Source organism: Carassius auratus, chromosome 13 (genome assembly GCF_003368295.1).
Source record: "Carassius auratus strain Wakin chromosome 13, ASM336829v1, whole genome shotgun sequence".
NCBI lineage: Eukaryota > Metazoa > Chordata > Actinopteri > Cypriniformes > Cyprinidae > Carassius > Carassius auratus.
The window spans coordinates 16,345,406-16,370,413 of record NC_039255.1 but is presented as its reverse complement, the minus strand read 5'-3'; the positions used below and the strand labels follow the sequence as shown (position 1 = coordinate 16,370,413).

Sequence of the window (25,008 nt, the reverse complement as noted above, 5' to 3'; positions counted from 1 at the left end):
GTCTGTCACTGTCTTAAATCAGTTCTGTGAATTACTGTATGGTCATTCTTTATAAAGTAGCAACAATGTCGGTTTTACAATACAGTACTGTGCAAAAGTCTTATGGAAAAGAAAAAAATAGTATTTTCACCTCAAAAAAGGGTTTTAAGCCAGTTATTTATATCTTTTGCTGTAGTGTGTCCATAGGAAATATCAGTTTGCCATTAATTTTAATAATAATCTAGTGTGATTTTTAATGCACAAGCAGTTTGACAACGGCAAAATGAATGTTTGGAAATGTAAACTGATATTTTCTACTGACATAGGCTACAACAGCAAAATATATAAATAGCCGAAAACCATTCTTTTAAGTGAAAATACTAACGTGCCTAAGACTTTTGCACAATAGCTAGTGTATGTATAAAGTACGTATGATTAAATTAAGTATATTTAAATAAGTGTAATTAAAGTATGTGTTCGTTCATGTGTTAAGGGCTAGATTTTCGCTGGAGGAAATGGCTGTGGTGTGATGAGCGGTGACAAGCGAAAACTTTACTGTAGATGAGAAAGCGACTGCTTCTTCGTGACCTTTTGTAAACTGTATTTATGACAAAGAACTGCACAGATACAGATATTCTAACAATCTATTGATAAACACACACCTTCTGTCCTCTGTCTCTGTTTGAGCTCGCGCTGTTCCGCCGCGGTCTGCAGGTTGAAGAGCGCGCTGAAAGACGGGGAGGAGACCGGTCTGACGCCGGTTTCATATGAAATTTAAGCGGACTGACTCTGAGGCGATCGGATACCGGTTCCATACCCAACCCTACTTTTAAGAAATATATTTTTTGATAAACGAACCCAAAACTGGCTATGTCCTTGCTGGAGTGTGATGTGATTTGTGTCATGTGCAGGTGCGATGGATCGCGTATAAACCAATAGGGTGTCGGAATGGTATATGTTTATACTTCTCATCCAACCACAATCAAATTCACTCCATCCGGATGGCGCGATTTATCTGGACAGGTTTTTTATTTTGTAATTTTTTTATATATATCTTTTTTTTGAATGATGACAAGCCGGAATGAAAACAAGCCAAAATGAAATAGCAGTAACGAAGCTATTTTTAAAATGTAAGGAGTAGAAAGTACAGATACTTCCGTGAAAATGTAAGGAGTAGAAGTAAAAAGTCGGCTGAAAAATAATTACTCAAGTAAAGTATAGATACCCCAATTTTCTACTTAAGTACAGTAACGAAGTATTTGTACTTCGTTACTTGACACCTCTGATTTTTGGTTCTGGTTCTTCTAATCTCTCTCCTATATCTAACCTATACCGACCTTTGACTCTCCAAGGAAACTCAGTTTAAATGTAAAAACTTTCTGAGAAGAAGAAAACATGCCATCTTTGTGATGATCTTTTGTTTCACATCAAACTCTATCCAGGTGAGTGTTAGTAGCCTCAGACGGCAAACCTAAGGACTGTAACATAAAAATGTCAAGACTTTCCAATCCCTGAGTTGATGTATTGGAGCTTAAAACGCATTTTCTGGGAGTCAATGTGTACTTTTTATCGGTCCGCCAGGAAATAAAGACGTTTAGAGGTACTACAAGGAAGAACTCAGAGCTATAAGTTTAAGCAAAGGTTTGTACCATTGCAATTTTTAAAGAAAGTTTTATTTGAAGTAAATAAATGAATCCTTAGAAACCTCTGAATGTAGACACTTAAGCTACACTTAAAATTTCATTTTATTAGATAACAAAATATCAAATAATGTGGCATATATTGCAAAAAAAGTAAATTTTACTTGCAAAATATTTTGCAAAACATCTAAAACCATAATCTTCCTATTTCAGAGCAACCAACACATATATAAAAACTTACCCATGGTCACTGACTTTAGGTGGTGTCAAATGGCTGTTTTCTGTCTAAATTGTCAGTGCCTGTTGTTGAAAGTATTGCTACATGAAACAAGGTAAGCACAGGGTGATCTGTTTATGAATATTGACTGTTTATGAATTGCTCAGCTTTCTTAAATGTTTCAAAAAGTCCATGTAATCCATTTCTATGAAGACAAAGCACTGGTGTGCTTCCAGAGAGTGTGAGAGCGAGAGAAAGACATTTCAGACTGGTGTTCCTCATCAATTTCCTCTCTAATCCCTCCATGATTCTCCCAGAGTCATAAAATATCAGTCGAGACTGCTTTTCCTCCTCTTCTGGAGAAATTCCTGTGGGACTTTTGTGAGAGAGGGATTTGGGAAGATTAAGGAGTAGTATGTAAATGACATGAGAGGGAAGGATTTAGGAAGAAGGGCCATCACATTCCAGAAGCAGACTGAGATGAGGAGACGGGGAATAGATCCGGGGAATTTCCCTTGGTGTTCTTTTGCTATGGAGAGTGTGCACTGTGACCATTTGACATTTCGTGTAAGAGTGGTCAGGTTACAGGACGCGAGAGCAATGGTGACCACAGCAGATCTCCAAGCTAGATGACCACTTGAGGACAGAATAGCAGGGAAGATGTGTTTAGCACCAAATTCAACACAATTATGGACTATTATACAAACCAGCTGTTCAGAATCTCAACATGTTGCCTTTTTTGGTTAGCCTGCTGAAAGTTTTTGATCAGACATTGAAGACAAGCACCAGTGAAAAATATGTGGAGTTGATGAAATTAATCTGCCAAAAACTGTTTTGTCTGAATGTCTGGAAAATTTCTCCCCAAAATTAAGAGTTAAAATAAAAATAGATATATTTAATTCAATTAAAATGACAGGTATGCGCATAATTTCTCCAAATGGTCCTTACTGTAATGCTATATACATATATATATCTTTTATATATATATATATATATATTAATGCGGTAACTATTAAATTTTAAAATAACACATTGTGGTAGTATGTATGGTACTTCCTTTAATATGTCAATTATTATATTGTATATATTTATACTTGTATATTAAATATAAAAAAAAATAATAATTGTAATGACAGTTATGCTCCCTGTTTTCATTACTGTAATGCAAATATTCAATTCTTATTATTTTAAAGAGAAGAAACTATGGTAAATTCTGTATAATGTGCAGATTTAAGTTCTTTGAAGAAAATTATTTTAATGACAGTTATGCACATTATTCCTGGTCATTACCATAATTCAAAAATGTCATTCACATTATGTTAACACAAAAAGTAACATTGAAATTTTTTACTTTTACACTTTTACATTGTGGTAGTATTTATGGTAATTCTTGTAATATATACTGATTTAAATTCTTAAAATCATTGTATAATATAGTATTTTCACTCTATTATAGTTATAACTAATAATGTAAATATTAATTATTTTGTAGCTTATGTAAATATAAATATTAAGACCAATGATCAACCAAATTCACTCCCTCATAGCACATGTTGGGACCCTCTCTGGCTCTTTCTTCTCTTCATCTCTCTCTTTCTTTTTTTCCTCTCCTAATTTCTCTCTTTCTTCAGAGTATAGAGTTTTAATCAGCCCCAGCTGTATGATATTGCATGGTCAATTAAAGAAAACCATTTGGCTCAGTCTAAAATGAGAAGACCACATATAACGTTTTCTCTTTTCACACATATTTTACTCCAGATTTCAAATGTAACTTTACTTTTTTTAATTTCTTTATGTAAACATGTGTCTAACAAGATTCAGATAATTAACACATATTACTTCCATGTTCTCTATTGCAGACGCAGTGCAAGTAAATGCAGAAACAAAGCGAGATAGTAGCCCATGAAAAATCTACACGTCACCATCTCGCTTAACTCAAAGCAAAAGTTCAACATCCCCGAGAAACGGTGCAACTGTCCCAGACACGTGAATACTGCCATCTGATGAAAGACCTCATTTAGGAGGCAAGACCTTTGCAGTTTCCTGTTGATAGTGGATCACAGCTGGAGGTCAAAGGTCATCTGTATGTGTGTGTATCTGTGTCACCTAACACTCTGACAAACTGTTCTTCATTTTTCATTCTGTCCAACATCCCTGATTATACTATAAACAGACCTTTTTACAGGAGAGCTAAAGAAAGAGAGATTTACTGATTGTGCAACCATTTTTATTAACATTATTTTCATCCTTTCGATAATGGGATTATTTATGCTTTTCCATGCATGTTTATGACAAGTTACTGATAATTATGTCCTAGCAACATAAATGACAAAAATATACCTGTCACAAAAATAAAGAGTTTCTGCGGGTCTCAAATTTTGTCGTATAAAATTTAAAGCCACAACAAATCTTACATGGTATTGTACAAGAAACACTTAATTATGAGAGGTCTTAAATTTTTACAGATGGAAAGACAAGAGTTGTGGATTTATGATTAAACTTCAAAAGGCTATGATTTAATTTAATAAATATGAGCACTGCAACTTTCAAAGTCAGATGATGTACTGCTTTGAGTACTGTTGTTTCTGGAAAGCACCATCTGCTGGCAGAGAATTAATTTGCATTGTCAAGAAGCACTTCTGCTGTATTTGTTCAGACCAATGCAAAAATCAACCTATATATTTACAGTTGTATATGTGAACTGGTGGATCGACAAGAAGCTAATGCTAAAGCATAATGATCGCTTTGTCGCATACAGTTTAAACACAGTGTAAATATTTTTAGAAGATGGACAACAGATCACAAATAGATGGTTTTTCTTTAAATCACTCATGTTACATCAGTAATTATTGTTCTTGCAATTAGATTAAATTAGACTGTATTAAGTTTTTAAAAGTAAGCATCCAATTTATCTACTTGTCAAAGCCAGTTTCACTTGGCAATGTTAATTTTAGAGCTTGTTTGAGATCCTCATGTAGGTCTGTCCAAATTATTTCAAAATTGTATCCTTTTATACACTGAAATCATGAAGTCCAAAGCCAATAAAATTACTTCAGTTACATAGAATGTTCTTATGAACTTCATCCCAAAAAATCAGCTGGTTTATGGTTTCACTTCAATCGTCCTTTCAAGTTTTCCAATGATCCCATAACAGAGGTGAGTCTAGATCATAGTGCCTGATTGTATTGTCATATCATGACTTACAGAAAAATGCAGTTGCTTTGTTACATCTTTCAGACTGATGGAGAAGATCAGTGTGGATTTGAAGATGTGAGGGAGGTAAAAGAGGAGTATGTCGAGGAGTTCTCACGTGACTTCGGTCTACTCATGTTAATCAAGTTCAGCTACACACAAGCACACTGCGGCCTGGATCGCATTGGACACGCAGATAATGTAAAGAATCAAACCAGTAGGGGTGAAGCAGAAGAAAAGAACGAGATCAAAGAGAGAATGAAAGTATGACAGATTCCTCCTCTTCTGTTTGTCAGTAAAGAGAAGAGATGGACTGTAAAGATAGAAAGAGAAGAAGGTGGTGGAGGACATTTAGTGTTTGACAACTTTGTGTAAGTAAATGTTCTCTCTCTCTTGAACTTTCAAAAAGTATTAGACCACTATAGAGAAAGTGCTTCCTTTTCTAAATTATAGGGTTTTTTAAAAGATGAAATACTCCAGTGTCTGCTAAATATGCAGAGACGTCTGTAATAAAGCCAATTTTGACACAGGAAACCTGCATGATAACAATCATTATTATCTGTTTGACGATGTTACTGGTACAGAAAGTACAAAGTTTCATGAGTTATCAGGATGTCAATTTAAAGGAAATTATGAATTTAAAATGTTTGCATGAATTTGAGAATTTATAGTTTGTTTAATATTTGAAATACATCTGTTTTGTTTTATTGACAGTGACACTGGGGCTGACAAGAACCTGATGGATGTGTTCTCCAGCATGATTCAAGATATTCTCAAGTACTTATTGAGCATCAATGAAAGCAAGAATATCTGGCCATCTGTTACTAATCTACTTGCATTTAATCTGTGAATTATAAATAGTGCAGAATCTTCATTTATATCATAACTTGTATTGTTTTAAATGTAAAAAATGTTGAAATGTTGTTTTCTATTCTGTCTCAGGATTTTGGACCCCACTGCCAAAGTAAAGACATTTCATTGTTTTATCACCTCATCATCCAACTCTGCACCTGATAGATCTCAGTCTCCATCACGCACATCCTTTCCCTGTAGGATTTGCTCCAGGCTTTCTAATGACCATCACGTAAAGCTGAGCTCTTGAAGGTCTGGTGTGGTTCGGTGTGGTTTTCGATGTTGTGCTCAGTGTGTCGAGCTGTTTCTGTGTCACCACGGCCATCCGTGCGCTAGATCATAAACGCCAAAACCACATGATCTCACTCATCTTTACGACCCACTAACAGCCCCACGCTGCAAACACACTGGAAACTATTGAGGCTTCACCACAACGTAATACTTTATATGTGAAAACAGATTAATAACAGACAATGTTTCTCCAGCAAGCATGATAGAAGATTGAGGAGTTTGGTTTCCTGATGCTAAAAGCAGCTTTCTTTAGGAGAGTGGACGGCTTAAGTGTGTAGAATTAGACATTCTTAATGAACATCCATGCCACTGCAGTAAACATTGCCAAATGATTAAAATGCTACTGGCCCATTTAAAGTGCTGATTTTAGATCATCTGAAGCAAATTTGGTCACAGAGGGGAAAGTGACTCCTTGTTTTTAAGGAATGTGAAGTATCGGCTGCCGTTTCAAGGATTATGTTTTGCTCAACATGGAATCATCTGGAAAGGTTCCAAATCTTATTGTTTTTTTAAATATCTTTTCAAATAGAATATGAATGTTCTATTTATCGTTCGTTCTATGTTCTATCTATTGTTTTATCATTCTGATGTTCTGTGTATATTATATTCCGTCTTGCTAGCTTGAGATGTTTGTTTGTTTGTCCCTTCCATCAATCTTTTTTTGTTTTCCTTCCATTGGCCTCCATAAAATACATAAAGCTGAATTAGATATAAACACTGCACACACACACACACACGATTGAAAGCACTGGTTAATAAACAATAGAAAGGCTGGAACGGTCAGATGTTCTTTTGGCATTACCTGCATGTTCAGTTTAACAATCCCAGACTATAACGCATATAAACACATCTGTCTCTCTCGTTCTGCATTGTTCAGTGATTAAGGCTGCGATTTCTGTCAGCAAGGATTTAAAAGACGGATGCACGTTTGCTGGTTGGTGTTTTCTGAAAATGTTAAACCTTTAAATTTTTGTTGTGCTAAATTGTGGAAGAAATGTGTGCTGTACATTCAATTCTGTAAAGTAGGTTGTTCTAATATGTGCATGCCTATGATCTCAGAAATAATATTTCAAAAAATATGCTTTTTGTTTCTCAATAAAACACATTGGAAGATAAATATCAGTGACAAATGCTCCTCTGAGGGGCTTTTAAGATTGTGGATGTGTCTTCTGTCACATTTCTCTGAGTTATAGAGCCATACCAATGAGATACGGAGGTACTATAAATGACCTACACACACTTCTTTTCAAGGCTTTTCTAGAGAAACATTGGCAGTGAAAGGGCTGCTATACAATGTCTGACTTCAGCATTTATTCCAGGGTGAGATATTTGAAGTCAAAGATGACAGCATGGCAGCTTTTCCTACAGGTGACTGACATTTTGATTCCTATTCTTTTGTTTTTGTTGGCTCACAGAAATGTTCAGAGTAGATATGTGTGTACTGTAGGTCAGTTTTCCACAGAAAATCAACACAGAGTCTTAACACTCAGCATACCACGAATCCCATACTTAATTTCTCTTTATAATTACGCCAAGCGCATGGAAGTAACATGGTGAATTAATTCTGTCAAATTGTTCTGGTTGAGCACAATCTCATTGGAACCCAAACATGCAATTAAACCTTCAACCTTTGAATTATAAGCTTAGAAGGCATCCAAAACTAACTAGTTAATTTGTATTTAATTTCTTCAAAGACAATTAAGACGTAGTACTCATAACTGTAATTGAACTGTGACATTCTAAAGCTGATATTGTAAAGTATTTTGTGTGATATGTATATAACTGTACAAAGACCATTTTGTCTTAAAAAAGTGAGTAATGTGTGTGTTTGTGCTGCGGTATTCCTGTACATATGCAAAGTGTGTGTTAATGTGATCTAATAGTTTGCGATGCATGCTTTGTGTGTGTGTGCGTGCGCGCGTGTTCTGAAAGCATTCGAAGTGTGTTTATCAAGTCAAGTGTTCTCATCATGTGGGATTTATTACAGTCTGAGAGGCATGTAAAAGTATTTTCACAGTTTGTAAATATAACTTCCATGAGATAATGTTGTAAATTTAGTCAAACACAGCTTAAACCCTGGAATTTGTCTGCTGTACTAATTGGGGAAACTTAAAGGTATAGTTCACCCAAAAATTAAAATGTGATGTTTATCTGCTTACCCCCAGGGCATCCAAGGTGTAAGTAACTTTGTTTCTTCAGTAGAACACAAAGTGAAATTTTTACTCAAACCGTTGCACTGTATCAGTCTTATAAAGTGGATTGAATCACAGCTAAAAAAAAAAAAATTCATAAAACCAAATTAAACCCTTTGGCTCATGATGATACACTGATGTGTAAAGACACAAAACGATCGATCTTGCAAGAAACTGAACAGTATTTATATTTTTTACCTCTGATTCATGCAATGTCCGAACTGTTCGAACTCTCTTGAGCGTGTTCTCAGCAGCAGGAGCTTGAGGCATCTTCTTCTTCTTGCTTTATGACGGATTACAGACTCATAAGTGCATTACTGCCACCTATCTCTCAAGTGGCCCATTGACAATCTTTATTGAGATTGTAGATAGAGTGTCAATGGTCCATTAATTATGTTCAGCTTCTTGCACAGCCCAGTCGTTTTGTGTCTTTACACATTAATGTATAATCCTGAGCCACAGGGTTTAATTTAGTTGTATGTACATTTGTGTGTGTGTGTGTGTGTGTATGTGTGTGTGTTTAAGCCATTGTTTCCATCGACTTACATTATGTATCTTGGTTTGTGTTCAACTGAAGAAAAAAAGTAATCTACATCTTGGATGCCCTGGGGGTAAGCAGATAAAAAAATAAAAATGTGCATTTTTGGGTGAACAATCCCTTTAAGCAGTTAAGAAATAGTGCCACTTACTGTTTAAAAAAAATATTTTATAACTGACAAATGTTAGATTAGGTTTCCATTTCCAAACAAATCCAGTTGGTCCATGCATTTTCCTGTGAAATGCTAACAAATATATAATCTCTAGCTTTGCCATGATTTTAATTATTAAAATCAAATTAGTATGTTACCATGGGACTGTGACCTTTGTTATATCCCGATAAATTACTGGACAATAAAATAATTCAAGAACCAAACAGCATAATCAATTCTTTGGATAAAGTGTGTAATTTATGAGCAACTAATGGCATCAAATAAATAAAAAATACTTTATTTAAACCAGTAAAAAAAAAAAAAAATGATCTGACTGATTGATTTTATCTAAAATATTAATTCATCCACCAAAAGTAATCCAGAAAATAAAAGGGGGACAAAAACCTAAATGGAGGAAGAATTTCACTGCTTCCTGTGTTTTTTTTTCTTTCAGACAGATTTAGTGCAGTTCAGGAAGTCATAGATCCTGCATCTTTCACTGTAGAATTATACACACAGAATGAGGGATATTTGACCTTAAGAGATTTTTAAGTCACTGGTTTTGTGTCTTATGTGTCAGTGTTGATAAGTCCGTCATAACTGAACTCAACCAACCCGCAGTTTTAACCCACACTTCTTATACACACAAGTTTATATCCACAGATTCCTTCCAAAACACTGAATAATGAGTGAGATACAAATGTACCGACTGACTGACTGACTGTTTGTTTGAGTGTTTGTGGGTCTCGCGCAGCTCAGTTAGTGATTGTGTTATTGTATTGCGATATGTGTGTGGATTTGTTCTGCCCTGGGGGGTTCTGTGTCGTTTTGGCTCGGATCTGTTCCACCCATCTGGTTTTGGAGCACAAAACTGAGAGGATCAGACCAAGCCAGAAATATTTCCCTCACTCACACACACAATGAAGAAACAAAGCAAAGAACAAACAATTAGAACTTTAATTAATTAACCATAACTTTAACATAAGAGTTGTTTCTTTGTTTCTTTCTTGTCTCATGTTTTACTATTTCTGATCCCAAACAAGTGGAACTTATACTTTCTAAGCTATTCTGAGTGCTTCAAGTGCATTATTATTGTCTTAAGTCTCATTAGGATTTTACAGCAAAGTTAAACACTTTAAGTAAGAGTTTTAGAAGGAATATCAAAAAAATATGAATCTAAACAAATAGTGCAGATGTCATTAAGACACAAAAGGAAGTAGATGCATAGGGAGATCAGAGGAAAAATACAAAGCGACACTTCTTTATGTATATGTGTGTGTGTTTGCCTGCGGGAGGTGAGCTGGTACGACCTGCAGCTCAGTGTGCTGTTGAGGAACAGGTGGAGATGGAAGACACCACAGAGACTGTCACAGGGGTGTTTGGGCTCAACCATGTCATACCTGTGAGCACAGCATGAATTGAGTCTCTTTTACTCTTTGCCATCCAACGCAGTCATGCAGTCGAATAGAAAGCTTTGGCATGGTTGTATTCATGGGGAGAAGAACTAGACCTATAGTTAATGAAGAAAATCTGTATAGTGTTTGCTTATGCAAAACTCATTTCAGTGATTGCTATTTTTGTCATTGAAAGGTAGTTGCAAGGTTGTTCAGATGTTGATGTGGCGTTGTTAGTTGTTTGTCAGGAGGTTGCTATTACATTGCTAGTCAGTTGATATTATTTTATTTAGGGATGTAACAAGTCACTCTCACAATGTGATACAATTCACACTACTGATTTAATGATTTTCTCTGCATTTTTTTTTTTTTTTTTTTTTTTACAAAATGAGAATCACGACAAATTATAAAGGTGTCTTTTAGCATTTCTCAGACAAAATGCTGCGCATTTCTTTGTGAAACTGAAATATGTATAATAAAAAAACTATAATAAAATATAAAACAAATCCCAAATCACATAAATAAATAATACAAATAAAAGAAATGTCTTCATATAAACAAAACATATCTGAATGGAGCAAAAACAGCAGACAGACTGAATGAAAATGCAAACTCACTCTCTGACAGCAGGTGGCTCTTATGGAACAGCAGCAATACAGCGTTTCCTTGATTACTGCTGTAAACAAAGCAGCGCTGCGCTAATAAATTCTACTATTTTAATATTCACTATACAGAGGGAAGATGAAAAGAAAATACCATCTTAACTCTTCTAAAGACAGTAAGTTCCCCTCAGAGATACACTACATTCATATAACCCCCCACCCACAACTCTATCGTGATTGTTTTAACATCTCAACCGACTTGAATCATGACACATTTTCAACCAACTCAGAATTCGTCGTTACATCCCTGTATGTTCTTAACTACTGCTAGGCGGAGTCTAGGGTGTTGCTTGGGCATTGTAGGGTGGTTGCATGCTGCTTGGATGCTCAGGTAGTTGCTAGAGTGTTTTTATTGATAGGCAGTTGCTAGGATGTTCTCTTGTGGTTGTTAGGGTATTTCTAGATGGTTGCAAGAGTGTTACTAGTCATTAGTGTTCTTGATGATTGCTGAGGCGTTCAGATGGTTGCTTTGGTGTTGCTGGGACATTGTTAGGTTGCTAGCATGTTGAAAGGGTGTTCAAGCAGTTGCTTTTTTATTTTTTATTACAGGGCAATTGTGGTTTCCATCAATTAAATACAAATGGTACAGGAGGAGTTACATCTTAAATGGTAGAACTAAAAGTCTTTATCTTTGTTTTGTAATAAGAACAAGCTGTTTATAGAAACCCACGCACACACATTTGTTTACTCATTGCATCTGGTCTCAGATGTTCATTCACTCTGTCAGCGTGTTGAGGGGCGATTGGAGAGAAAAGCACACCCGATTGGCCCGAGCTGATGAACTGAGTCCAACATGTGGAGGTCAGGATTTCTGAAACACTTCATGATCACTCAGCACCAGCATTCACTCGTCATTCTTTTCCTCGCTCAACCACTCACTCTGACACACGCACACACACAGAAATACTCACAGTGCGTTAATGTCCCATGGCTTTCTGCACCTTTTAAGTGTGTGTGTGTGGAGACGTAGTCGAGTTGTAAGATCTGTTTTGGAGGGAGGAAACATCAGGTTGAAGAAAATGTTATGACAGAGCAGTGAGTGAAGCATCGCAGATGTGACCACACACACATTCACAACGCTGAAAAAACCTTTTATAAAGACACGCTCATGTTTATGTGTGTCTGAGGCTAATCGTTTAAAAATCTTACAGCAGACATGACGAAGACCTTGATGTGTTGCTCTAGTCTAAAGAGTTGAATGTCTCGTTTTTAAATTATTCCCTTTGATTCTGTTTCTTCGTTTTACATTATCTCACTTGCTGATTGATTATCAGTTTTAAAAATAAAGGGTCATAACCTCCATACACAATACACAATACATTATCCCTGTGTTTTGATTGGTGGTTGATTAAAAAGTGGTTTTCATGCATTTCATTCATAATTTTGGACCACCCTAAACTTAAATATTTGTTTTGTCCTGGTTTTAACCACAAGTTTCCAGTAACATTTAGGACAAAATTATACACCCTTAATGTGTAAGGCAACACAATGGCCATTCAGAGCACATTTACTTACTATAGTATACAGTAGGGATAGTTTTTTATAACAATAAAACATCATATTCATTTAACATACTGCTTTTTGCATCAGTGCTGGGTAGATTACTTACAAATTGTAGTTATTGATTCCAAATTACATGACACAAATTCCAATAATCCATTACATTACATGGTTTACGTAATATAATTGGACAATTTTATAATTATTCTCATATTCTTTTTGACCTAACTTGTTTATCACATTGATTCAAATAACATACAGTATTGCTATAAAAATACAAAGAGAAAGCAAATATACTAAATTCTTTATTATTATCAACATCAAGTACATAGCGTTACATTAGATTTCCTTAGGCTTTGTGAAGGAATTGCAGGGGGGTTATAAATTGAATGAAAAACAAAAATAAAAATGCAAAACAAAAATAAAACATTTTAAAATAACAAAAAATCTAAATGCTTACTAAACGATGCAAATGTTCAGAAATCCAGTGCTGTGTGGCATTTTCTGTGTAATTACAGCCACCTGATTGGTCTTCGTTTGAATGTCCACAAAACTAGAAAACTTTCTGAGTATTTGGTGGACTATAAAAAAAAAAAAAAAAGATAACTTAGAAAGCAAATCAAAAAACGCTTAAACATTTACTGCTATTGTGTGAATAATGCGAAATCATATAATCAATAAAAAAACAACTGTAGTATGATCACGGGTGTTATAAAATGTAATATAATCTAATTGCAAGTACTTAATTTTTGGAATCTGATTGCATAATCCAGATTACATGTAATAATTTACTGCCCAGAAGTCAGTTCTTCTCATTTTATAGAAATAACCAAGCCATGTTTTGCATAATTGCAAATGAATCAAAAGAGAGTCTGGACTGTGTTGTCTTGAAGCTGCTAATAATTTCTGTATCATGCTTAATTTGCTAAGTTAATTTTATTTCTCTCTAAACACTCGCCGACACACAAACACCATCTGATACACACACTCTAACTCTCTTTAATTAAGATTGATTTCTCTGTCCTAGTCAGTAAATGAATGATCTTTTCTTTGGCGAGGAAGGCAGCGGCTAATTAAAATCATCCCGTAGAGATCAGAGGACCTCAGATTCTTTTACTTACATCCCAAGACACACTTCTGGGGAAATTCTGGAGATTACTTCTGGACAGATTTTTGGCTGCTGTGATTGAGTTATTCAACAGGAGAGGCTAAAAACTAGGCAGCATGATTTGCAATCTCATATTTAACAATAACGACTCAAAGCCAAAGAGGCTTTCTGCATTTAGTGTATGTATAATGCTGACCACTGAACTGAAGTTTGTTCTATTTCTATAATGCTGACTCAACCTGAGGTCACTTGATTGGATTTTTACTCTCAGAGCCACTGATGAAATTCTCCTGCCACCTAGTGGTGATCACATGAAACATAAAAAGTATGCTAGTTAATAATCAAGTTCAACACTTATCTAGCTGTTTAGCAGAGCAAAAAAATTGCAAGTTCCAATCAGATTTACTAGCTTTAAACACCTTTGGGATATCTGAATTCACCAGTCTGTCTTGAAACAAACTTTTGTTATTAAACTAGATTCTCTCATGCAGAATTGAAAAGACAGAAATCCTTTGTTTTCTGTACAGCTGGTCTCATACCAGCACTGTTGAGCAATGGATGTGAATGCATTTTTCCATGCTGGACTGTTATTGTTTTATGAGGTAGTTTAAATAAATGGCATGCAAAACATGTGGTTGGATGCTTTACTGTACATGTCAATCAAAAGATCTCCTCGTCTAAGTGGGTGGATCTTGAACAGAAATGGCTACAACGTGGCTCAGATTCAAAAAGATGTGTATTTTTCTTTAGACAAACCACAGAGAAGTTCTACAAAATGATTATTTTATTGAAAAATGTTCTTGGAGGTTTGGAATGTGGCAGTACAGACTGATCACAAGAACACCATTCATGATACAATTAGTTGATTGAATCAGTTTTACAGTACTAAAAAAATACTACCACTCTGTTTTAAACTTGACATTATATGTAAACAAAGGGGAAAAAAGCACAAATGTGTGAGGAATGTGTCAGGAAAACATGATTGTGCTAGAAAATCTGCTAACACTATTCAAGTGAGAACTTACCACTGGAAGAGAGATGTGAAATTGTAATAACATCAGATTCCCAATCACTGAGGGTACTCTGCAATAAAGTGGCGTAGTGCCCTAAATCTAATACAAGTGTTTAAGAAATGTGGTCTAAAAATGACAGTTCGAACTCTTTTTTTATATAATTCCTAGATCAAGGCAACAATTGACCGTTTCTGTGTTTGTATGGATTCAGGAGCTCTTGAAGGGTCCTTGACATCACACCACAACATCAATCAGATAATCAGTCACAACCCACGGTTTAAAACGATTACTGTAAACCACTTCAAATTTTGTCAGCGGGATTAGTAAAGTGTACCAAAAACAATGTTGTGCAGAGATAATTATTTGGTCCACAAACTTAACGCTACATCAGTAACATTAGTAGAGCTCAGTCTTAAAGGAACAGTTCACCCAAAAAAGAAAATTCTGTCATCATTTTTTTCACCTTCGTGTCATTTCAAAACAGATTTTCTTTCTTCAGCGGGAAACAAAAGAAGAGATTTGCTGCTCTCGATCAGCACAATTCAAGCATTCAGTGACGAGCACATGGAAACTATAGTGCGGAAGTCGTATGGACTTTTAGGAAGCTTTTTAAGTCTTGCATTCATTGAATATTCATCACAATGTATTCAGTTGCACTCCTTGAAAAGTCATATGGGTTTGGAATGACATGAAGGGGCTAAACAATGACCAAGCTATACAAAATATTTGGGTAAACTATACTTGTTCCTCATTCTTGCTTCATGTTTGCTCTCTGTCAGTCGTTCACATTTACAGTACAGTTTGGTGGCAGGCCTGCTGGTAACTCGTCGCATTGACAATATTAAACATATCCTTTCTCACAAAAGACAGGAAATTACCCAGAGGGCACAGCGGCTGAGCCGAGTGTCGATTGTGGTCACGGCAGAAAGCTGTTTCAAAGGTCAAGTCCTCTCCGTTATAGAGAACACGAATGAACATATTTTCCAACCACTTTCCTTCTTTTCTATCACTCTTTCTGTCTTTGTCTTTCACTTCCGGGCTCTTCCACAGCTCAAACGCCAGCCGCGCTGCAAACTTTGGAAACCCCGCCCCTTCCAGACCAAGCGCGCTTAGCAGCGGTGCCATTGATACGTCATGAGCAGATGCTAAAGCGAAGACCGCCTCTTCCTTGCCTTTGCGCGTTTGGCTTCCCCTGGCAATCCTCTCCATCCGTGTTGCAGTGCGGTTTAGGTACGGATGTGCCGCGAGAACAGCATACTGGCGGTAAATCCCCGCCTCCAGCCGCTCAAGTTCATCATTTTTCTGCTGCCGTCGAATCACAGCAAAGTGCTGTATTTTAAGACACGCATCCTCATCTGGAGCGTTTGATGTAGTTTGTGTGCTAGAGCATGGAAAAGAAAGACCATGACAAAAGTGACACAACAATGCATCCACCGGATTGGCCGCCCTTAGAGTCTTTGTGGCCACACCCAACGTCTTCGCCATTGTGACATATGTGTGTTCCAGTTCGGTGTCTGCAGTCCTCTGCCGATACTGCCTGCGCTGCTCCTGCTCCAGGTACCGGTTGCGTGCGGGACAGTCGCACGAGGAACCGCAGAACAGCGTACTCCACTGCTGTCTTACCGTCAGCCGTGACCAATCGAAATGAGGCAGGAACCCAAAGAGGAAGGCCAATCCACTCTGAAGGGTGCGGCTCTTACCTGTAGTTTCCACCCACAACTGCTGTGGCGACCAATCAGCAGTGAGTAGATTGTGACGCTTGATGTAAGCCTGGCGAAGATGATCGCCATTTTTCAAGTGCTGTACGACTCCTTAAGCGAAAAAAGAAAAATACATGTGAGTAAGAATGTGGAGTAATGTTATTTTATATCTTGTTATTTTATCAAGGCTATTTAAGGGGAAGTCGTGGCCTAGTGGTTAGAGAGTTTGACTCCTAACCCTAGGGTTGTGGGTTCGAATCTCAGGCCAGCAATAACATGAGTTAGGTGCCCTTGAGCAAGGCATCGAACCCCCAACTGCTCCCTGGGCGCCGCAGCATAAATGGCTGCCCACTGCTCTGTGTGTGTGTGTGTGTGTGTGTGTGTTCACTGCTCTGTGTGTGTGCACTTTGGATTGGTTAAATGCAGAGCACAATTGGCTGAATGTCGCTTCACTTCTTTACTATCGTAGATATACTGTTATATGCATTTGTTTAGTTTCAGATATTTTTGGTCTACGTTTGTATTTTTAGTCTAAGTTTTAGTAAAGCTGTGTGTTTTGGTCATATATATATATATATATATATATATATATATATATATTCTATAGCTGTGCAGTGTGATTGGTTACCTGTTTGTGTGAGCTCTCCCATTTCACAGGTGCTGTGATTGGGTAATCTGGGCAGAGATACCAGTGATGTGTCCCAGTGACCACGCCCACTGAGAGCCATGTGACTAATGAAGGAGGCCAAGAGGGGGTGAGAGGGATTTCTGCAAAATTACAACAACAACAACAACAAATAGTGTTTTAGAACTTATTTTAAATCAGACTTTACCAATAAAAACAACACAGTAGGCCAACAAGTAGCCATGCGAGCATGTCATTACTAGACATATCCAGAAGGGGGAAGCGTGATAACATTCATAATGATCTGAATTTAACAAGCTATTCTACATTAGGGACTTCTTCCAAGGTTCATAAATAAGCTGGTTAGCCTTTTGATTAATTATAAAACTGCGAATACTTTTATAACTACATTTTGGGTTAGTCTGCAGTAAAAAAAAAATTTTTATAAATTAAAAACAATAAAAGTCAAGGGCAGAGGTCTGTTGTTTGTTCCTGAAAACTATAAGATGACAGTAGGATACACCAAAAACAATGCAAAAGCACAGTATTAACTACACTGAATTGATGAACAAAAGTACTACAATTGCATGAAACATGCACCATTTAAATAATTACTCCATGGAATTAATGCAAGTCTCATGCAACTAAGGGAATCAAAACTGGAAAGTAACAAGTATATCTAACACACTGGGTATTATTTCCCTTTGCAGTCAGTTTTGATTTCTAAAAATAAGGGATGTCAGATCACTGAATTTTATTATAATGCATTCTCATTTTTGAGTCAGAGACTATCAGAAGAGTCCAGTTGGGTCAGGTCACAGAGTTAATCTGTATCATCTGACCTCCGAGGGTACGTCTGCATTTAGATAGTAAGGTAAGCATATTTAGTGCATGTAAAGAACCAGAGCATGTTTAAGGGAATGAGAAAGAAGGATTTGTGGCTGAGGATTACTTTATAATACATAAATCTCAGCCATCATGGGAATATTATGATATGCTTTGCATGATTAATAATCATTGGAATACTCTGGACAAAAGCATTTGTCAAGCCATTGGTAAGAACTCTACAATGAAACCATGGAAACACAGTGTTATTTTCAGCAGTGTTACAGTGACTGTTCAGTCACCACAGAGACACGGCTCAGGAACGGCTAAAAGAGACGACGACGGGAATGAAATCTTAATCTGATAAAGATTCATAAACTGCATGCCCTCTGACAGACATCAAACACTGATAAACACACAAACACACGCTAAACACAATCATAATCCCACATTTACACACCAATCACTGGTGGTTATCAGCTGTGAGATCAAAGAAACAAAATACAATCCTCTGCAGCGAGGGATGAGTAAAATCAGTTTTGATTCCTTGAAAAAACAAGATGCATTTAAAAAAAGTGCTTTTTTCAGTCATTTTATTATGTATTAGATAAAAGACACAGATAGATAGATAGATAGATAGATAGATAGAAAGATAGAAAGATAGATAGATAGATAGATAGATAGATAGATAGATAGATAGATATATAGATAGATAGATAGATAGATAGATAGATAGATAGATAGATAGAAAGATAGATAGATAGATAGATAGATAGATAGATAGATAGATAGATAGATAGATAGATTTAATTTGTAACTTTAGTGAACATGAACATCAGAAGTTGTATGTTCAGTAACAAATATGGGGTTCATCATCAGATGATTTGCATATGTACCTCTTTTCCGATAGTAAACAGTCTATGGCGGGTTTCTTGGTTTTGGGGATGGAGTACAGAGGGAAACGGTCACCATGCCGAATCATCACATGCACCGACAGCAGCCTGTAGTCAGCCGGACTGTGACCTACGACACACAAATACATCAGCACACGTCTGAGAGAGTCTTCAGGTGAGTGAGAGAGAGGGGAAATGAGTGTGTTTCTTACCCTCCCAGCCGTGCTCGGTGAGGTTGGGGTAATTGCAGTACTTGTGAGTGTCTCGGATGGGGTCTGGAGCGGGAGCATCCGTGTGGAGGACCGGATTCACACGCTTTCTGCTTTTACCAAGTGACCTTTGCTCTGCCACCGGATTGGTTGGAATGAGGTGCACTGTGGAAAGAAAGAGAGAGTCACTGAGCTCAAGCACACACTTTTTCCAGCTTCCCTAGTTCTGACCTCATAAAACAAACATTGAGACTGCACAGTGCTGCGGATTGTAAATTTTGGGAATCGCCAGGGTGATGTGGACAGAGGGAGGGGTCTGACCGGATATTAACCAGTGAGTGACAGCTACCAGAAAGAAGGTTCAATGTGACAGATGTAAACACAAGACCAACATCTGGATACTTACATTTTAAGTACACATAAACAATGACAGAAACTCATGCTTAGGGCTCATAATTATGACAAATCAAATTGTCTCCAGATTGCACTATAAAAACAGACTCTAACATTAAGAACTCTATTTTTCCAAAACCAACATATATATAAAACTAAGACGCTTCAATAAAAAGACCATGAAAAACTAAACTATGATTGTTTTGGCAAAAAAAAAAAAAAAAAACACTTCACTAAAATTGTAAGTGGATTTAAGAAAATAAATAAAATGTGAAAACATATGATATAACCTTTAAAGAGCATGAAATGCTTTAATAAAAGAAACGAGCGGCATCACCATCTAACTCATTAGAAATATGTTTAACATGGCATCAAAGTAAGCCAGGGATTGTTAAAACTTTTCATTGTTCCAGTTACATAACAATACAATTTGGCATCAACTTTCAGTTTCTTTGATTACATTCACATTGGAAATATGTATGCAACAATATGAAGAAAAAAAACGGAGAAAAGCATATAAATACTGTTGCTGAACTTAATAAGTAAAATTGACTAAACGATAAACACTAGCATTTCCAACTAACCCTAACCAATGAGGAGTTAAACTCACCAGACAGAAGTATAATGGTTAGCTGGTATACACGCACCATGAAAGACATTCTGGAGATGTTAAAGTGAGCCTGTGCAGGTTTGTACCTCATACTGGTTTTAATTCAGCATCAAACCCCATTTGACTCCTGTAAAAGCTGCCTGACCAATCAGGCGTAAGCTCAGAGTTCTCAGCCAATCACAGCTCAGTGCAGAGGCCGGCCACACAAAGAGCTCTTTGTAGCTGAAAGTCTGAGTAGAGTGTACAAAAAGAATCACACACACCTAAACACAAATACAACAGACACAAATCAAGCAGGACAGACAGTGCTGTTCAAGGCCGTCCGGCTGATATTGTTTGTTGTCAGCAGTGTGTCCTTCAGCAATGAAGCAATGTTGACAGAAACAAACATATCATGGAATGAGAATGGGTCATTTTTCATCTTTCTCAATGTATGGGCCTCTTTCTCTCAGTCTCAACAGACTCTGAGACTCCTTCTCTAAAACTACATCAGTCATGCTTGAGTGAACTGAACTGAAGTAAAGAGAGAGAGAGAGAGAGAGAGAGAGAGAGGTCGGCTAATTTAAGACCCTGTTCTGTCCTATATTCAGACAGCTTTCAGCTCTTGTTGGAGACACCACAAAGGAAGGAATGAATTAGTAATGACCTCACTCTGGGTAAAAGCAAACAGGCAACGTGAGGAAGACCGTAAGGATGACAATCAGATTCAGCGAAAATACAGATGCATTTAAGCATTTGAGGCACTTAAAATGTCATTGCATTAGATTACAAGTGTGTAAGCAGATGCAGTTTTCTGAACTAACAGCTGAGTGAAATGTTTTAAGTACAGAGAGAGACTGTAAACCAGATCAAAGGGCAACTCTTTACTATCACCAAGCACATGTTCAGGCCTGAGCACAACCAAAATTTGGTTCTCTTATGTTGGCCTGTTGCTCAGACTGAACTGTGATCTGCTTCTGGGATGCAGAAGGTGGGTATTAAAACGATCACTGACCAATGCCTGCTCGCCTTGTCAAAAGATGTCATGGTTTCATTCGAGTTGGCTTTGCAAATTCTTACCATCTGTGCTTTTTAAACGACTAAATTAGCAGGATTTTTCTGTAGCTGTCGCATTAAACGTTTAATCTGCTTATATATGCAGGGCTGGATTCTCAGATACAAATAACCGCAGTCATCTGGGAAAGAGGATTTTTTTAGTCAAGGTCATGGGACATTGGGGTCTAATCTGGGAATAATCTGTCTCAGAAGCTAATTTGATTGACCAGTGCATTAAAACATTTTTCTGCAATAAACCATATTCTCTCCAATGACTTTGGGTCTCCCAGGTTTTTGGACTGCCCAGTTTCACTTCTTAAAAATGTAATGTAAACTTCAGAGATTGAATTTAGCCCGACAGTGGAGTATCGTCCATGTGTCGGCTGGCAGCCCCCAACTTCTACTAGTTCACAAGCTCACGTAAACATTCCCAGAGGTCAGACAGTCTCTACTTTTCTTCTTAAAACCACTTGAAATAAAATCTCTTTATTTTTCAGATGCTTACTATAGATCTGATTGTACATTTTGAAATTGTGTTTGACCTCGTAATTCTTAATCAGAATGTCATAACTGTATCTTCCAGTGAAAACGACAGATAGATAGAGATTTTCTAATTCATCTAATTCATGTTATAGGTCTTATTATGGACAATTCATCCATGCATGCATTTTATTGACCTCATAATGTTTAATCAAAAGGTCATAAATGGACCTTCTCGTAAAAACACTGGAGTTGTCTCCCAATACAGAAGAAAAGTCACTACTTGATGATAACTTTATACTGTTTGAGATACTTCTGAGCAGAGTATCAAGCAGAAAGCATTTAAGCAGTGAGATCTCATGCTTTCTTTTATACAGCAGATGCCATTGCTACAAACCAGTTCTTTAGAACTTAGAATCTTAGAATAAAGTGACCTGTCTTTACACTTACAAAAAAACACCCCAAAAAGTATCATGGGTTGTTTGGACATGCACCACTCCATACTTATGATGTACTTGGAAAGATCCTGGAGTGAAGTTTAGCATCATGATATATTTTAAAGAACTGCTACAGTATCTTTTTGTAGACATTTAAGAATTCATAACTGAAAAACATCCTATATTGATTACCAAAAAACCAGTATATTGAGGGTGTTTATGGTGGCCAGGTGTGGTACTAACATAGTGTTTTTAACATGGTAATAATAAAGTATAAAGTCACCATTTGTCTTTTTTTATTCGTGTATTTATTTCTTTTCTTTTCTTTTTTTTTTTTTTTTTTTTTTTGCAGCTGATTAAAAAAGTATCCCTTAAAACTGTGTTTTACTGAAACAGGGAACAATCCATGATATATATATATATATATATAGATATATATATATATGTCTTCAAGGGAAATGCCTTTGTTTAGTGTGTTGAATGCAGTCTAATTGAGATCATATTCCCACTGGACAAAAAACCCACACTCAGGCACATAATAAGAAAGTAAATACAATTCAGCAGAGGTTATATTCCCACCTGATGCACCAAACGCACATACAAAGCAGTCCTTGGTGAAAACTTAGAGAATGCATGAATAGCTGTAAATTCGTACAGAGGAAATGTGACTGAAATGATACATTGTGTTTCACACTTACAATACTGCAGGCTGAAACTCAGCACCGCCAGCAGGGCACCCACCATCAGCACCAGCATGAAACGGCTTCGTGCCAGCATTGTCCTGTGACTGGTTCAGACGCCTGTCCATCAGCCATACATGCACAGCACACTTATAGTCACCTGGAAATTAAGAGGCAATGGAAACATATTAATATTGCACACATACGAAAAACAGAACATGCATGCGATGCTTAACAAATGTTAAAATGTTGACCCCACAGTGCTGGTTTCACTTTTATAGGCATATTGTAGAAAAAAGAAGAAAAAAAAACATGACACAGGACAGCCAAAGTCTGGTGAAACAGAAACTTACAAACCTTCACACAGCACCAAGAAGCAACGTGTAATTTACCCCAGTCGCGCAGAAGCAAAAACTGCTATTAACTCTAAATACAGATAATAGCTGTGCCTTTAAATTCCTACAATGAGCTTTTTGACCAAATCTGAAGTGCGCATACAAACATGCACGGCTGATGAACTGAGCACATGTTTTTAGCCACCAAAGAGCATTAAACCACTTCCTAGACTACACCCTTCCTACTCTGCAGCTAAACTCCAAATACTGAGATGAAAACAAACATGCATTGACATTTTAAAAATGCAATATCACACCAATTTTGCAGCTGTGGTTTGTCACCTTTTTTCACTTTGTTGGTAACATTGTGCTTCTAATGCCAGCAGTCTCTTGCAGTTTGATGGTGTAAACAAGCCTTATTCCATCTAAAACTACTTTTGTGTAATTATTATTCATGCTGTTTTATGGCCTCATTTTAAAGGAGACACATGACATGAAATACTGATACTGTCAAAATTGGTCACACAGCAGGATAATTGAAAAGAACTAGTAAAGGCTAAAACAGTTCAAAAATTTAATTTAAACAATTATTTGAATGCACACCCTTTTATAATAAACATGTTTTGGGATTTTGAACTGAAAAGAAACATTTTGTAAGTTTTATAGAAAACTATATTTATACCTCATTACGGTGTCTCAAGGTCATCAAGTTCATATATTTAACATATTGGAACTTTATATAAAAAGGCATGTTTTGCTCAAATAATAATTGATATATATATATATATATATATATATATATATATATATATATATATATATATATATAAATATATGTTTTTTTTACACCTTAGAAATGTACCCCTTTACAGTATTGTGTATGTTTGTATGTATGAAACCAACAATAATGCAAATATGACATTTCTAATAACTGTATCTATATATTTACTTGATTGTCCTGAAATGTGTTTCTATATTTTTACTATTTTCTTTACGTGATTTCTTTATAGGCCATATGGAGAAGTTGCTGTTGACAGCTCGCATTTAATAACGCATTTTAAACAATAAATGTCACGGTCTGAAAGTGTAGAATCTTAAAAATCCGACAATGCTGGAAAGGAGCGGTTTTTCTGCATATAATGTCAGTTAGTCGTGTTTTAGCAGTAAAGACGATCAGTTTGCGATCTCAGTAGCGCAACATCGGTGTCGTGGGGAAACCGTGCAAAAGGAGCACGAGAAGAATTCGGATGGAAAACGGGAACGCTGCATATTCAATCCTGAATCGTTCAGTGAGATCAGCGGATCAAACACACGTACAGACACGTCACGGCACGAGAAGAGGGAAACCCGCTTTACCTGACCGAACAGAGCCGAGATATTCCGTTCAGATCGATCCGAGCGGTGAAGAATGACCGATCAGCCCTGTTGCGAGCCTCTAACGATATAAATTGAGAGATAGAGAGAGAGAGAGAGAGAGAGAGAGAATGGTGTATGTGTGTGTGTGTGCGTGCGTGCGTGCGTGCGTGTGTGTTAGACATGTCGAGTTCAGTACTCCATCTGCTGGTCATAAATGGTCAAATATAAAAGATTTTATGTCACGTTCAATGTATTTGACTTACAAGCAGTGGAATGTAGGAACAGAAGTGAAATGTAGGAAAACCACATACAACAAGGTGCAGATTGAGCAACGCCAAAGACCAAAATTGTGGTGATTGCATGGTATCATATGGTATCTACTTGTGTGTGTACAGCCTAGCCATCTATGGAAACAGTCTATGAGATGTCCTCCTCCTCAATCAAATAAAGCTCTTCTGTGTAGGCCTGTGTGTTTGTTGTGCCTCCATGCAGTTGAAAACAATTAATGATAGTTCATGCATTCATGACCTCTAGACTGGACTATTGTAATGTACTTCTAGGTGGTTGTCCTGCTTCTTCAATAAACAAGCTACAGGTAGTCCAAAATGCAGCAGCTAGAGTCCTTACCAGGTCAAGAAAATATGATCATATTACCCCAATTTTACAGTCTCTGCACTGGCTACCTATTAAGTTCCGTATCA

The 25,008-nt window shown here is 36.8% G+C and overlaps 1 protein-coding gene across 1 annotated transcript; it reads right to left on the bottom strand.

Annotated features, from left to right (window-relative positions):
- Positions 1-15,452: 15,452 nt before the first annotated feature.
- On the bottom strand, positions 15,453-24,391 carry LOC113112858 (2-phosphoxylose phosphatase 1). The gene is made up of 6 exons (XM_026278775.1): positions 24,308-24,391; positions 22,635-22,776; positions 18,985-19,146; positions 18,776-18,902; positions 17,058-17,197; positions 15,453-16,540 (listed from the first exon to the last, which is right to left on the bottom strand). Exons 2-6 carry the CDS (start codon positions 22,711-22,713, stop codon positions 15,519-15,521), a joined length of 1,530 nt encoding a protein of 509 aa, XP_026134560.1. The 5' UTR covers positions 22,714-22,776; positions 24,308-24,391; the 3' UTR covers positions 15,453-15,518.
- Between the last annotated feature and the right edge of the window lie 617 nt (positions 24,392-25,008).

What these genes read in the sequence shown, in the direction of transcription:
- LOC113112858 (XM_026278775.1), bottom strand. Translation starts at nt 22,713, where the DNA reads ATGCTGGCACGAAGCCGTTTCATGCTGGTGCTGATGGTGGGTGCCCTG. An exon ending in GAGTTTCAGCCTGCAGTATT is followed by an intron (nt 19,147 to 22,634) that starts GTAAGTGTGAAA and finishes TTCTTTCCACAG; the next exon opens with TGCACCTCATTCCAACCAAT. An exon ending in CACCGAGCACGGCTGGGAGG is followed by an intron (nt 18,903 to 18,984) that starts GTAAGAAACACA and finishes TGTGTGTCGTAG; the next exon opens with GTCACAGTCCGGCTGACTAC.